The sequence below is a fragment of the Eleutherodactylus coqui genome, chromosome 4, assembly GCF_035609145.1.
Source record: "Eleutherodactylus coqui strain aEleCoq1 chromosome 4, aEleCoq1.hap1, whole genome shotgun sequence".
In the NCBI taxonomy this organism is placed as follows: domain Eukaryota; kingdom Metazoa; phylum Chordata; class Amphibia; order Anura; family Eleutherodactylidae; genus Eleutherodactylus; species Eleutherodactylus coqui.
Window position 1 is genome coordinate 288,816,801 of NC_089840.1, and position 13,157 is coordinate 288,829,957.

The following is a 13,157-nucleotide window of genomic DNA, read 5'->3' on the forward strand; positions in this document are numbered from 1 at the left end:
TTATATGTTACATATCGTCATTCCTGACGAAGTTATTATCAGTTGTCTGTTTGTTGCAGATACAGATATGGCTGTGAGATTATCAGGAGAGGACAGAGCTAGTGCTGATCTCCGGGGAGCGCAGAACCCTATTATTGGAGCAGATTTCAATGGTTGGCACCCTTGCCAAATTTCTCCACACAAGTTCTGCGTCGGACCTTCCAAAAAGTCGGTGTAATAAAACCACAGATGAAGCAACAACAATGACCGTCCGAGATAGGGGGCACGTTCTTCATCCACGGTAACCTTACCGCTGCCACGTATCTGCAGTTGTTACGTGGCGAGGCGTTCACATCGCAAAGATGTCCCATCCCCAGTGGTCTTCCACGAGGATGGTGCCCCCCTCATTGTAGACGGTATGTCTGCGTGTTTTTGGATCAGCGGTTTCCAGGGATGTCATTTGCGTGTTGTGACCCGGCGGAGTGGCCCCTGCGCCAACCTGTCGGGGAATGTCGAGTTCACTCAGCAGAAATCCAAAGTATGGCGCACATGAAACAGGAAATGTACAGGCGCCTGTACAAGCATTTGCGCTGAGGTGTTGCTCTCAGTGCATCATGAATGGGAGAAGAGGATATTCTTGATGATTTGAAACAATGGGGAGCAAGTCAAGTATACTCTGTAGTGGATCGTCCTTGTGTTCCACGATCATGAAAAAACTGTTGATAAATTTGGCAGGAATAAAGATATGTAACATTTAAGCACAGATTTGGATTCCTCATTAAATTCTCCATCAGATACATATGTCACATGCACCCCATCTCATTTAAATATATCTACTTGGTTCCAAGATGGAGGCTTTCAAAATGGCCGCCGTGTTGGTCACGCCCCTTATAGAATTTTCCCCCTTTCCCTCAGCAACATGCCACACACAGGATGGCATTCCCAATTATCATTTTCCAGTTATTCAGGTGCCCCCTGTATAACCGTATATACCATAACCCCAACAGCCTGGTGGGCAGCTTTGGCTTTGAGTGGGACCCTACGAAACATTGGTATTTAGGAGGGCCGTGACCACCAGAGTGCAGAGAACAACTGCAGTGTGGGGTGACAGCTCGGATGTGGAGGGTGACCACTAGGAGGCTCCACTACTCATGGTGGGGCGCTCACAAGCTGAGAACAGATGGGGGTGGGACGGCAGGCGCGCACCTCATTCTCCGGTGCTGGACGGGACGCGTCTGCCTCCGAGGCGCTCAGGCGGTTTTCCAAATAATGGTCAAAATCTAAAGGGGAGAAACATTTTCATACACATCAGTAAATTACCGACACCCTGATATATCAGACACCCCATAGTAGAAGCATCAGAGGGAGCTGGGGGAGGCAGGATACTTACAGTAGGCTGGGGGGATTCCAATTGTTACAGAGGGCTATGGCGGGCAAGGGGGGGTCGTAAATATGGTAGACTAGAGATGGGGTGAGAATCATGGTTAGAATCTCTAAGGTAGATTAGGGGTGGGGTTAGAATCTCTAAGGTAGTTTAGGGGTGGGGTTAGAATTTTTGGTAGGTTACGGGCGCGATAGAATCTCTGGTAGGTCAGGGGCGGGGTTAGAATCTCTGGTAGGTTAGGGGCGGGGTTAAAATCTCTGGTAGGTTAGAGGCGGGGTTAGAATCTCAGGCAGGTTAAGGACGGGTTAGAATCTCAGGTAGGTTAGGGGCAGGTTAGAATCTCTGGTAGGTTAGGGGCGGCTTAGAATCTCTGGTAGGTTAGGGGCGGGTTAGAATCTCTGGTAGATTAGGGGCGGGTTAGAATCTCTGGTAGATTAGGGGCGGGTTAGAATCTCTGGTAGATTAGGGGCGGGTTAGAATCTCTGGTAGATTAGGGGCGGGTTAGAATCTCTGGTAGGTTAGGGGCGGGTTAGAATCTCTGGTAGGTTAGGGGCGGGTTAGAATCTCTGGTAGGTTAGGGGCGGGTTAGAATCTCAGGTAGGTTAGGGGCAAGGTTAGAATCTCTGGTATATTAGGATTGAGGTTAGACTCTCTGGTAGGTTAGGGGGAGGGTAAGACTCTTTGGTAGGTTAGGGGCGTGGTTAGAATCTCTAATAGGTTAGGAGCGGGTTAGAATCTCTGGTCGCTTAGGAGCGGGTGAGAATCTCTGGTCGCTTAGGAGCAGGTTAGAATCTCTGGTAGGTTAGGGGTGGGGTTAGAATTTTTGGTAGGTTAGGGGCGGGTTAGAATCTCTGGTAGGTTAGGGGCGGGGTTAGAATCTGGGGTAGTTTAGGGGTGGGGTTAGAATCTCTGGGAGGTTAAGGGTGGGGTTAAAATTTTTGGTAGGTTAGGGGTGGGGTTAGAATCTCTGGTAGGTTAGGGGCGGGGTTAGAATCTCTGGTAGGTTAGGGGCGGGGTTAGAATCTCTGGTAAGTTAGGGGCGGGGTTAGAATCTCTGGTAGGTTAGGGGCGGGGTTAGAATCTCTGGCAGGTTAGGGGCGGGGTTAGAATCTCTGGCAGGTTAGAGGTGGGGTTAGAACCTCTGGTAGGCTAGGGGCAGAGTTAGACTCTCTGGTAGGTTAGGGGGAGGGTAAGACTCTTTGGTAGGTTAGGAGCGGGTTAGAATCTCTGGTCGCTTAGGAGCGGGTTAGAATCTCTAGTAGGTTATGGGTGGGGTTAGAATTTTTGGTAGGTTAGGGGCGGGTTAGAATCTCTGGTAGGTTAGGGGCGGGTTAGAATCTCTAGTAGTTTAGGGGTGGGGTTAGAATCTCTGGTAGGTTAAGGGTGGGGTTAAAATTTTTGGTAGGTTAGGGGTGGGGTTAGAATCTCTGGTAGGTTAGGGGCGGGGTTAGAATCTCTGGCAGGTTAGGGGCGGGGTTAGAATCTCTGGCAGGTTAGGGGCGGGGTTAGAATCTCTGGCAGGTTAGAGGTGGGGTTAGAACCTCTGGTAGGCTAGGGGCAGGGTTAGAATCTCTGGAAGGTTAGGGACGGGTTAGAATCTCTGGTAGGTTAGGAACGGGGTTAGAATCTCTGATATATTAGGGGTGAGGTTAGACTCTCTTGTAGGTTAGGGGTGGGGTTAGAATCTCTGGTAGGTCAGGGGCGGGGTTAGAATCTCTGGTAGGTTAGGGGCAGGGTAAGAATCTCTGGTAGGTCAGGGGCGGGGTTAGAATCTCTGGTAGGTTAGGGCGGGGTTAGAATCTCTGGTGGGTCAGGGGCAGGGTTAGAATCTCTGGTAGGTTGGGGGGGGTTAGAATCTCTGGTAGGTTAGGGGCAGGGTAAGAATCTCTGGTAGGTTAGGGACGGGGTTAGACTCTCTGATATATTAGGGGTGAGGTTAGACTCTCTTGTAGGTTAGGGGAGGGGTTACAATCTCTGGTAGGTCAGGGGCGGGGTTAGAATCTCTGGTAGGTTAGGGGCAGGGTAAGAATCTCTGGTAGGTCAGGGGCGGGGTTAGAATCTCTGGTAGGTTAGGGCGGGGTTAGAATCTCTGGTAGGTCAGGGGCGGGGTTAGAAACCCTGGTAGGTTAGGGGCGGGGTAAGAATCTCTGGTAGGTTAGGGGCAGGGTAAGAATCTCTGGTAGGTTAGGGGCGGGGTTAAAATCTCTGGTAGGTTAGGGGCGGGGTTAGAATCTCTGGTAGGTTAGGGGCAGGGTAAGAATCTCTGGTAGGTTAGGGGTGGGGTTAGAATCTCTGGTAGAGGTTAGGGGCAGGGTAAGAATCTCTGGTAGGTTAGGGACGGGGTTAGACTCTCTGATATATTAGGGGTGAGGTTAGACTCTCTTGTAGGTTAGGGGTGGGGTTACAATCTCTGGTAGGTCAGGGGCGGGGTTAGAATCTCTGGTAGGTTAGGGGCAGGGTAAGAATCTCTGGTAGGTCAGGGGCGGGGTTAGAATCTCTGGTAGGTTAGGGCGGGGTTAGAATCTCTGGTAGGTCAGGGGCGGGGTTAGAAACTGGTAGGTTAGGGGCGGGGTTAGAATCTCTGGTAGGTTAGGGGCAGGGTAAGAATCTCTGGTAGTTTAGGGGCAGGGTTAGAATCTCTGGTAGGTTAGGGGCGGGGTTAGAATTTCTGGTAGGTTAGGGGCGGGGTTAGAATCTCTGGTAGGTTAGGGGCGGGGTTAGAATCTCTGTTAGGTTAGGGGCAGGGTAAGAATCTCTGGTAGTTTAGGGGTGGGGTTAGAATCTCTGGTAGGTTAGGAGTGGGGTTAGAATCTCTGGTAGGTTAGGGGTGGGGTTAGAATCTTTGGTAGGTTAGGGGTGGGGTTAGAATTTCTGGTAGGTTAGGGGCGGGATTAGAATCTCTGGCAGGTTAGGGGCGGGGTTAGAATCTTTGGCAGGTTATGGGCGGGGTTAGAATCTCTGGCAGGTTAGGGGGGAGGTTTTTCCTTAGGTAGGTTTCAGCATGAGGCATGTGCTAGTGAATCAGGTCTTACCATCCAGGACTCTGTTCTGCACCTGCAGGAGCTGCTTATACAGGTGTGCTGTTGCTTGCAGGTAGGTGGCCATGGACGTCTAGAAGATAAGGAGATCATCACTAAGACAGAAGCGACAGCGTGACCCCATAATTCCAGTAGGGTGATGGAAGCACACGGCTTATATGACCGGACTGACCGAGGAAGACGCCGTCCGCTCTGGGGGGCCCCTCCCCACCGCCGACAACACGTTCTGCTTCCTCTTGGTCAGGGGAGACTGGAAAACTAGAAGAAAAATACATCAGCAGCAGTATAAAACTTCCTGGCAGGGTGCTGGAGAGAGGGGGGAATGTCCCTCATATAACACTCCCTGGAAGGGTGCTGGAGAGAGGCACTGTCCCTCATATAACACTACCTGGTAGGGTTCTGGAAAGAGGGGGGGCTGTCCCTCATATAACACCACCTGGCAGCGTGCTGGAGAGAGGGGTGGACTGTCCCTCACATAAGACTCCCTGGCAGATGCTGGAGAGAGAAGGCGACTGTCCCTCACATAAGACTCCCTGGCAGATGCTGGAGAGAGAGGGCGACTGTCCCTCACATAAGACTCCCTGGCAGGTGCTGGAGAGAGGGGGAACTGACCCTCACATGACACTGCCTGGCAGGGTGCTGGAGAGAGGAGGTACTGTCCCCCATATAACACTACCTAGCAGGTGCTGGAGAGAGAGGGGAATGTCCCTCACATAACACTACCTGGCAGGTGCTAGAGAGAGAAGGCAGTGAGGTCCCTCACATAACACTCCCTGGCAGGATGCAGAGGGGCTGGAAGTTTGTCAAGACTCACTATGACATATATGTGACTGCTTCTAGTTTGTAGGGGTTTATCATTACACCAGTAGAGAGCGCCCCCTGTGTACGGGTCGCGGAGCACACACCTGCCTGGAGGGCTCCGTAGTCCCGGCTGAGCCGTGCCATCTCCTGTATCTTCATGCCGGAGGCCTGCAGCCGTTCCTGGAGACCGCTCACCTCCCGTCTGTGACTGAGTCGCTCCGCTTCCAGCTGTGCCGCCTGCAGTCGGCGTTCCCCTTCTAACCTGTTAGCAAAGAGCAAAATGAAACATCCTTATAATAGCGGAGACGGCGGCGGCGAGCGACTAACTGACACGGAATCACAAATCTACACTATTCTGCACAAGAACAGAGAAAATGGTGGAAGGGTTAAAGACAACAGCGCCAAACCAGGAAGAACACCAGATGGATCTAATGTATAGCCTATGCAGAGTGTGCGGAAAGCTGGGTTATACCCTCATTGAGCGCTGCAGTGGCGGGCGTTGCTGGCAAGCAGCGGCACCCCCAGTACGAGTCCTCCGGACCCGAGAACTCCTGGATCAGTAGGACAAGCTGAGGCTTATATGGTCCAACGGCAGAGACACAAGCAGATGCCTTGTGCATCTAATGGAAGGGAGGCCCCTAGGCCCATCACCCCTACAGGCTGCCCCTGGGGCCTGTTACCTATGCAAGCTGCCCCTGTGGCCCGTCACCTATGCAGGCTGCCCCTGTGGCCCGTCACCTATGCAGGCTGCCCCTGGGGCCTGACACATCTGCAAGCTGCCCCTGGGGCCCGTCACCTATGCAGGCTGCCCCTGGGGGCCACCACGTCTGCAAGCTGCCCCTGGGGCTCGTCACCTCTGCAGGCTGCACCAGGTGCCTGCCACCTCTGCAGTCTGCCCCTGGGGCCTGCCACCTCTGCAGGCTGCCCCCGGGGCCTGCCACCTCTGCAGGCTGCCCCCGGGGCCTGCCACCTCTGCAGGCTGCCCCCGGGGCCTGCCACCTCTGCAGGCTGCCCCCGGGGCCTGCCACCTCTGCAGGCTGCCCCTGTGGCCCGCCACCTCTGCAGGCTGCCCCTGTGGCCCATCACCTCTGCAGGCTGCCCCTGGGGCCTGCCACTCTGCAGGCTGCCCCTGGGGCCCGTCACCTCTGAAGGCTGCCCCTGGGGCCCGCCAACTTTGCAGGCTGCCCCTGGGGTCCGCCACCTCTGCAGGCTGCCCCTGGGGCCTGTCACCTCTACAGGCTGCCCCTGGGGCCCGTCACCTCTGCAGGCTGCTGCTTCTCTCAGGTTACCTCCCATGTGAGACTGATCTCATGGCTTTTAAGCCGCCCTCGTGGGATCGCTCTCAGCCTCTGTGCGAACTCTGAACACATTCTCACCTGAACCTTGTAAACTTTCCCGGAGGTGCGGGTGAGGTCAGAGGTCATGGCGAGGGGGGTCTGCCAGAAATTACAGGAGGATACACAGAGGAGGGGGGGGGGGGACACTGTTATAGTTCCCATAGAGGGTCTCACCCAGCTTTTCACAGACTCTGAATGGCCTTCAGGTAATTTGTCAGAAGAGCTGATACAGGGGGATGTGTAAGACATAGAAAGAGAATCATCAGAGTGAACATGCTGCTTTGCGTCTCGTACGCACTCTTCACACTTTCTCTGGTTCTCTTCAGCCTCCAGTTGCAGAGCGGTGATGGAGTCCTGTAATGTCTGGTTCATCTCCTGGATGTGGCACATCTCCTCCCTAAGACGCTGTAGTTCCTTGTCTTTCAATGACAAGCTGAAAAGATGGAGGACGATACGGTTTAGTGGAAATACTAAGCCATTTATCATGCCAGATACTGGAGCATCCCTGGCCAGATATTGTGGCATCCCTGGCCAGATACTGTGGCATCCCTGGCAGATACCAGGGGAATCCCTGGCCAGATACCAGGTCATCCCTTGCCAGATACCAGGTCATCCCTTGCCAGATACCGCGTTATCCCTTGCCAGATACCGGGTCATCCCTTGCCAGATACCGGGTCATCCCTTGCCAGATACCGGGTCATCCCTGGCCAGATACCGGGTCATCCCTGGCCAGATACCGGGTCATCCATGGCCAGATACCGGGTCATCCATGGCCAGATACCGGGTCATCCATGGCCAGATACCGGGTCATCCATGGCCAGATACCGGGTCATCCATGGCCAGATACTGGGTCATCCATGGCCAGATACCGGGTCATCCATGGCCAGATACCTGTTCTATTTCTCCCATCAGATGGCCAACCATCTCCAGCCCAATATTGGAGCAACCCTGACAAGATACTAGCCTGTTCTCCTCCTCCCATCAGATGGCTGACTATCCCCGGCTCAATACTGGAGCATCCTAGGCGTGTTCTCCTCCTCACATCAGATGGCTGACTACCCCTGACCTGATACTGGAGTATCGTAGGCCTGTTCTCTTCCTCACATCAGATGACCAACCATCCCTGGCCCAATACTGGAGCAAGCTCCGGCCCTAAGCCCGATCATCCCTAGCCTGTTTTCCTCCTCCCATCAGATGGTTGACCATCCCCAACCTGATACCTGACCACCCTTGCCTGTCACCCAACCAACTCCAGCCTGTTCTCCTCACATCAGATGGCTGACTATCATTGGTCCGATACCCAATTATTCCTGGCCTCTTCTCTTAACATCAGATGATCAACCATGTCCAGCACAATACTCAATAATTCCCCATCCAAAACCCAATGATCGTCAACCTGTTCTCCTCACATCAGATGGTTGACATCCTCAACCTGATACCCAACCATCTCCAGCCGTATACTGGAAGCATCCAAAAACCCATTCTCCTCCTCCCATAAGATGGCCGACCATGCCCTGCTTGATACCAAATCATCCTTGACCTGTTCTCCCTACATCAGATTGCTGACCCGATGCAAGACCATCCCTGGCCTGATACCTGATCATCACCAGCCTGTTTGATGCTTCCCATCAGATGAATGACCATCCCTGGCTCGATACCTGACCATCCCCGGATGGAAACCCAATCATCACGATCCTATTTTTTTTCTATTTGAGGAGGATCAGGTTCAAAGAGAGACTGGTGAACATCTATGGTGGAGACTGGACCAGATCATAGGACCTTCCTTAAAGGCTCTGGACACTTTCTGCACTGATCATTTTTCATGGTCTATTTGTTTCTTAAGTACAAGATTTTCCAAATAGTCTTCATTAAAATGTCTACTGTTCTGCTACCGTAGAGTCTGTGCAACTCCTTCACATCGCTGGCTGTGCTGCAGTACTGCAGTGTAGGTAAGGAGGGGATCACACACAAGGCAGTGTGAAGAGAGACAGAGTGAATCACATAGGCTGTGTATCAGTGTACAGAGAGAAGAAAGAACCTGGGGCAGAAACTGTAGGAGGAGGATGGGGATGATCACTACTCAGCATCAGTGTACAGAGAGAAGATAGAAACCGGGGCAGACACTGCAGGAGGAACATGGGAGGGATAATCACTCCTCGGCATCAGTGTACAGAGACAGGTGAGAGCCTGGGGTAAGACACTGCAGGAGGGGGATGAAGGATAATCACTCCTCAGCATCAATGTACAGAGAGCAGTGGTCCTGCGAGGGGATACTCCGGAGAAGGGTGGCCAGGGGTCCAGTGTGGAGATGATCCAAAGGGGGCAGTGACCAAGCAAGTGGATGCTCTGAATGGAGCAGTGGCGCAGCAAGGGGACTTCAAAAGGTGCGGTGTCCCAGTGAGGGGATGCTTCAGGGGGCAGTGGTTCTGAGGAAGGTTGCTCTGGAGGGGGCAGTGGCCCAGCGAGCGAATACTCCAGAGGTGGCAGTGGCCCAGCGAGGGGATACTGCGGAGGTGGCAGTGGTCCTGCGAGGGAATGCTCTGGAGGGGGCAGTGGTCTTGCAAGGGGATGCTCCAGAAGGGGGGAAGAGGGGGCAGTGGAACTGCAATGGCGTGCTCTGGAAGGGGCAGTGGTCTTGCAAGGGGATACTCTGGAGCGAGGGGCAGTGGTCATGCGAGGGGATGCTCTGGAGGGGGCAGTGGTTCTGCGAGGGGATGCTCTGAAGAGGGGCAGTGGTCCTGCAAGGGGATGCTCTGGAGGGGGGCAGTGGTCCTGCGAGGGGATGCTCTGGAGGGGGCAGTGGTCTTGCGAGGGGATGTTCCGGAAAGGGGGGGGGGGGCAGTGGAACTGTGATGAGATGCTCTGGAGAGGGCAGTGGTCCTGCGAGGAGATGCTCTGGAGGGGGCAGTGGCTCTATGAGGGGATGCTCTGGAGGGGGCAGTGGCCCTACGAGGGGATGCTCTGGAGGGGGCCGTGGTTCTATGAGGGGATGCTCTGGTGGGGGCAGTGGCCCTACGAGGGGATGCTCTGGAGGGTGCAGTGGTCCTATGAGGGAATACTCCAGAGATGGCAGTGGCCCAGCAAGGGGATACTCTGGTGGTGGCAGTAGTCCTGTGAGGGAATGCTCTGAAGGGGGCAGTGGTCTTGCGATAGGATGCTCCGGAAGGGGGAGGCAGTGGAACTGCGATGGGATGCTCTGGAGAGGGCAGTGGTCCTGCAAGGGAATGCTCTGGAGGGGGCAGTGGTCCTAGTAGGGGATGCTCTGGAGGGGGCAGTGGCCCTACTTGGGAATACTCTGGAGGGGGCAGTGGTCCTGCGAGGGGATTCTCTGGAGGGGGCAGTGGCCCCACGAGGGGATGCCCTGGAGGGGGCAGTGGCCATATGAGGGAATACTTCGGATTTGGCACTGGTCCTGCGAGGAAATGCTCTGGAGGAGGCAGTGGTACTGCGAGGGGATGCTTTGGATGGGGCAGTGGTCCTGCAAGGGGATGCTCTGGAGGGGGCAATGGCCTTAAAAGGGAATACTCAGGAGGTGGCAGTGGCCCAGCGAGGTGATACTCCGGTGATGGCAGTGATCCTGCGAGGGAATGCTCTGGAGGGGGCAGTGGTCTTGCGAGGGGATGCTCCTGAAGGGGGGGTGGGGTAGTGGAACTGCGATGGGATGCTCTGGAGGGGGCAGTGGTCCTGCGAGGGGATACTATGGAGAGAGGGGCAGTGGTCCTACGAGGGGATGCTCTATAGGGGGTGCTGGTCCGGCAAAGGGATGCACTGGAGGGGGCAGTGGCCCTACGAGGGAATGCTCTGGAGGGGGCAGTGGCCCTACGAGGGGATGCTCTGGAAGGTGCAGTGGCCCTACGACGGGATGCTCTGGAGGGGGCAGTGGTCCTACGACGGGATGCTCTGGAGGGGGCAGTGGTCCTACGACGGGATGCTCTGGAGGGGGCAGTGGTCCTACGAGGGAATACTCTGGAGGGGGCAGTGGCCCTATGAGGGAATACTCTGGAGGTGGCAGTGGCCCAGCAAGGTGATACTCCGGTGATGGCAGTAGTCCTGCGAGGGAATGCTCTGAAGGGGGCAGTGGTCTTGCGAGAGGATGCTCCGGAAGGGGAAGGCAGTGGAACTGCGATGGGATGCTCTGGAGAGGGCAGTGGTCCTGCAAGGGAATGCTCTGGAGGGGGCAGTGGCCCTACTTGGAAATACTCTGGAGGGGGCAGTGGTCCTTCCAGGGTTTGCTCTGGAGGGGGCAGTGGCCCCACGAGGGGATGTTTTATGGTTTTCTGTGTTTTTCAGCCCATTGTTTAGGCTTCAGGCTTATCAGCGCTACAGTAAACTGGATATGACATCAGCAATGGCAGATGTGATGTCATCGTATCCCATCGCCGGCCTGCTGTGGCCTGAAGACGAAGCGGACTTGCAGCAATCACTTTATCATTTAGTATTAACTTACAAGATGATTGCATAATTGACATACAGGGCAGCCAGAGGAGAAACAGCTGCCTGAGAGGCTGATACCAGAGAGTCGCAGCAGCTTCCATCACCCCAGCAGCTGCCATCTCCAGCACATAGAGCAGATCTGGTACCTGCGCTCCGGGGTCACCTCCAGGGGTTAAGCCGCCCCCTCCCCGTGCTGGAGGTCCTTTCTTGAACTTCAGTGTAAGTTAAGTAAACACGTGGAAGCAGATTTATGGGGAGAAGAGGCCGTGATGTCAGGAGCGCCGTCTGATACCTTCCATAATAAATTACCGATAAATGGACGCAGGTGACTGAGGAATTTATGGCCTTTAATGTTTAATACCTTGCCGGAGAAAAACCTATTATTAGGGTCTTAGGAGGGTAATGGAGGAATCGCAGCTACAAATTGTCAGAATGTACCAAGTGTTTGAGGCCAGAGGAGGCCGCCTGCGACCCAGGGAGCACAATACATCTCCCCGGAGACCGGTCTATATGTGAGGAGGGGGCCGCGCCTCAACCTGATTCCTAGGGAGTCCGATATATGCCCTCGTAGACCCAACAGTATGTGAGACAAGACTGCGCCACGACCAAGCGAACACAATACATCTCCCCGGAGACCGGTCTATATGTGAGGAGGGGGCGGCGCCTCTATACATCTCCCCGGAGACTGGTCTATATGTGAAGAGGGGGCCGCGCCTCAATACATCTCCCCGGAGACCGGTCTATATGTGAGGAGGGGGCCGCGCCTCAATACATCTCCCCGGAGACCGGTCTATATGTGAGGAGGGGGCCGCGCCTCAATACATCTCCCCGGAGGCCGGTCTATATGTGAGGAGGGGGCCGCACCTCAATACATCTCCCTGGAGACCGGTCTGTATGTGAGGAGGGGGCCGCGCCTCTATACATCTCCCCGGAGGCCGGTCTATATGTGAGGAGGGGGCCGCACCTCAATACATCTCCCCGGAGACCGGTCTATATGTGAGGAGGGGGCCGCGCCTCAATACATCTCCCCGGAGACCGGTCTATATGTGAGGAGGGGGCCGCGCCTCAATACATCTCCCTGGAGACCGGTCTATATGTGAGGAGGGGGCCGCGCCTCAACCTGATTCCTAGGGAGTGCAATATATGCCCTCGGAGACCCAACAGTATGTGAGACAAGACTGCGCCACGACCAAGCGAACACAATACATCTCCCCGGAGAACGGTCTATATGTGAGGAGGGGGCCGCGCCTCAATACATCTCCCCGGAGGCCGGTCTATATGTGGGGAGGGGGCCGCGCCTCAATACATCTCCCCGGAGACCGGTCTATATGTGAGGAGGGGGCCGCACCTCAATACATCTCCCCGGAGGCCGGTCTATATGTGAGGAGGGGGCCGCGCCTCACCCTGATTCCAGGGGAGTGCAATATATGCCCTCGTAGACCCAACAGTATGTGAGACAAGACTGCGCCACGACCAAGCAAACACAATACATCTCCCCGGAGACCGGTCTATATGTGAGGAGGGGGCCGCGCCTCAATACATCTCCCCGGAGGCCGGTCTATATGTGGGGAGGGGGCCGCGCCTCAATACATCTCCCCGAGGGCCGGCCTATATGAGAGGAGGGGGCCGCGCCTCAATACATCTCCCCGGATACCAGTCTATATGTGAGGAGGGGGCCGCGCCTCAACTGATTCCAAGGGAGTGCAATATATGCCCTCGTAGACCCAATACTATGTGATAAAAGACTGCGCCACGACCAAGCGAACACAATACATCTCCCTGGAGACCGGTCTATATGTGAGGAGGGGGCCGCGCCTCAATACATCTCCCCGGAGACCGGTCTATATGTGAGGAGGGGGCCGCGCCTCAATACATCTCCCCGGAGGCCGGTCTATATGTGGGGAGGGGGCCGCGCCTCAATACATCTCCCCGAGGGCCGGCCTATATGAGAGGAGGGGGCCGCGCCTCAATACATCTCCCCGGATACCAGTCTATATGTGAGGAGGGGGCCGCGCCTCAACTGATTCCAAGGGAGTGCAATATATGCCCTCGTAGACCCAATACTATGTGATAAAAGACTGCGCCACGACCAAGCGAACACAATACATCTCCCTGGAGACCGGTCTATATGTGAGGAGGGGGCCGCGCCTCAATACATCTCCCCGGAGACCGGTCTATATGTGA

General features: G+C 55.2%; 1 protein-coding gene across 2 annotated transcripts in view; it reads right to left on the bottom strand.

Annotated features, from left to right (window-relative positions):
- Positions 1–13,157, bottom strand: part of LOC136626380 (plectin-like) — a 181,857-nt gene that overhangs the window by 152,365 nt on the left and 16,335 nt on the right. For both annotated transcript variants that reach the window (XM_066601376.1, XM_066601375.1), the window contains 5 exons: positions 6,838–6,972; positions 5,307–5,464; positions 4,574–4,659; positions 4,396–4,474; positions 1,186–1,259 (listed from right to left, as the gene is read on the bottom strand). In XM_066601376.1, the coding sequence (XP_066457473.1) occupies positions 1,186–1,259; positions 4,396–4,474; positions 4,574–4,659; positions 5,307–5,464; positions 6,838–6,972 (532 nt within the window). The remainder of the gene's footprint in view (positions 1–1,185; positions 1,260–4,395; positions 4,475–4,573; positions 4,660–5,306; positions 5,465–6,837; positions 6,973–13,157) is intronic.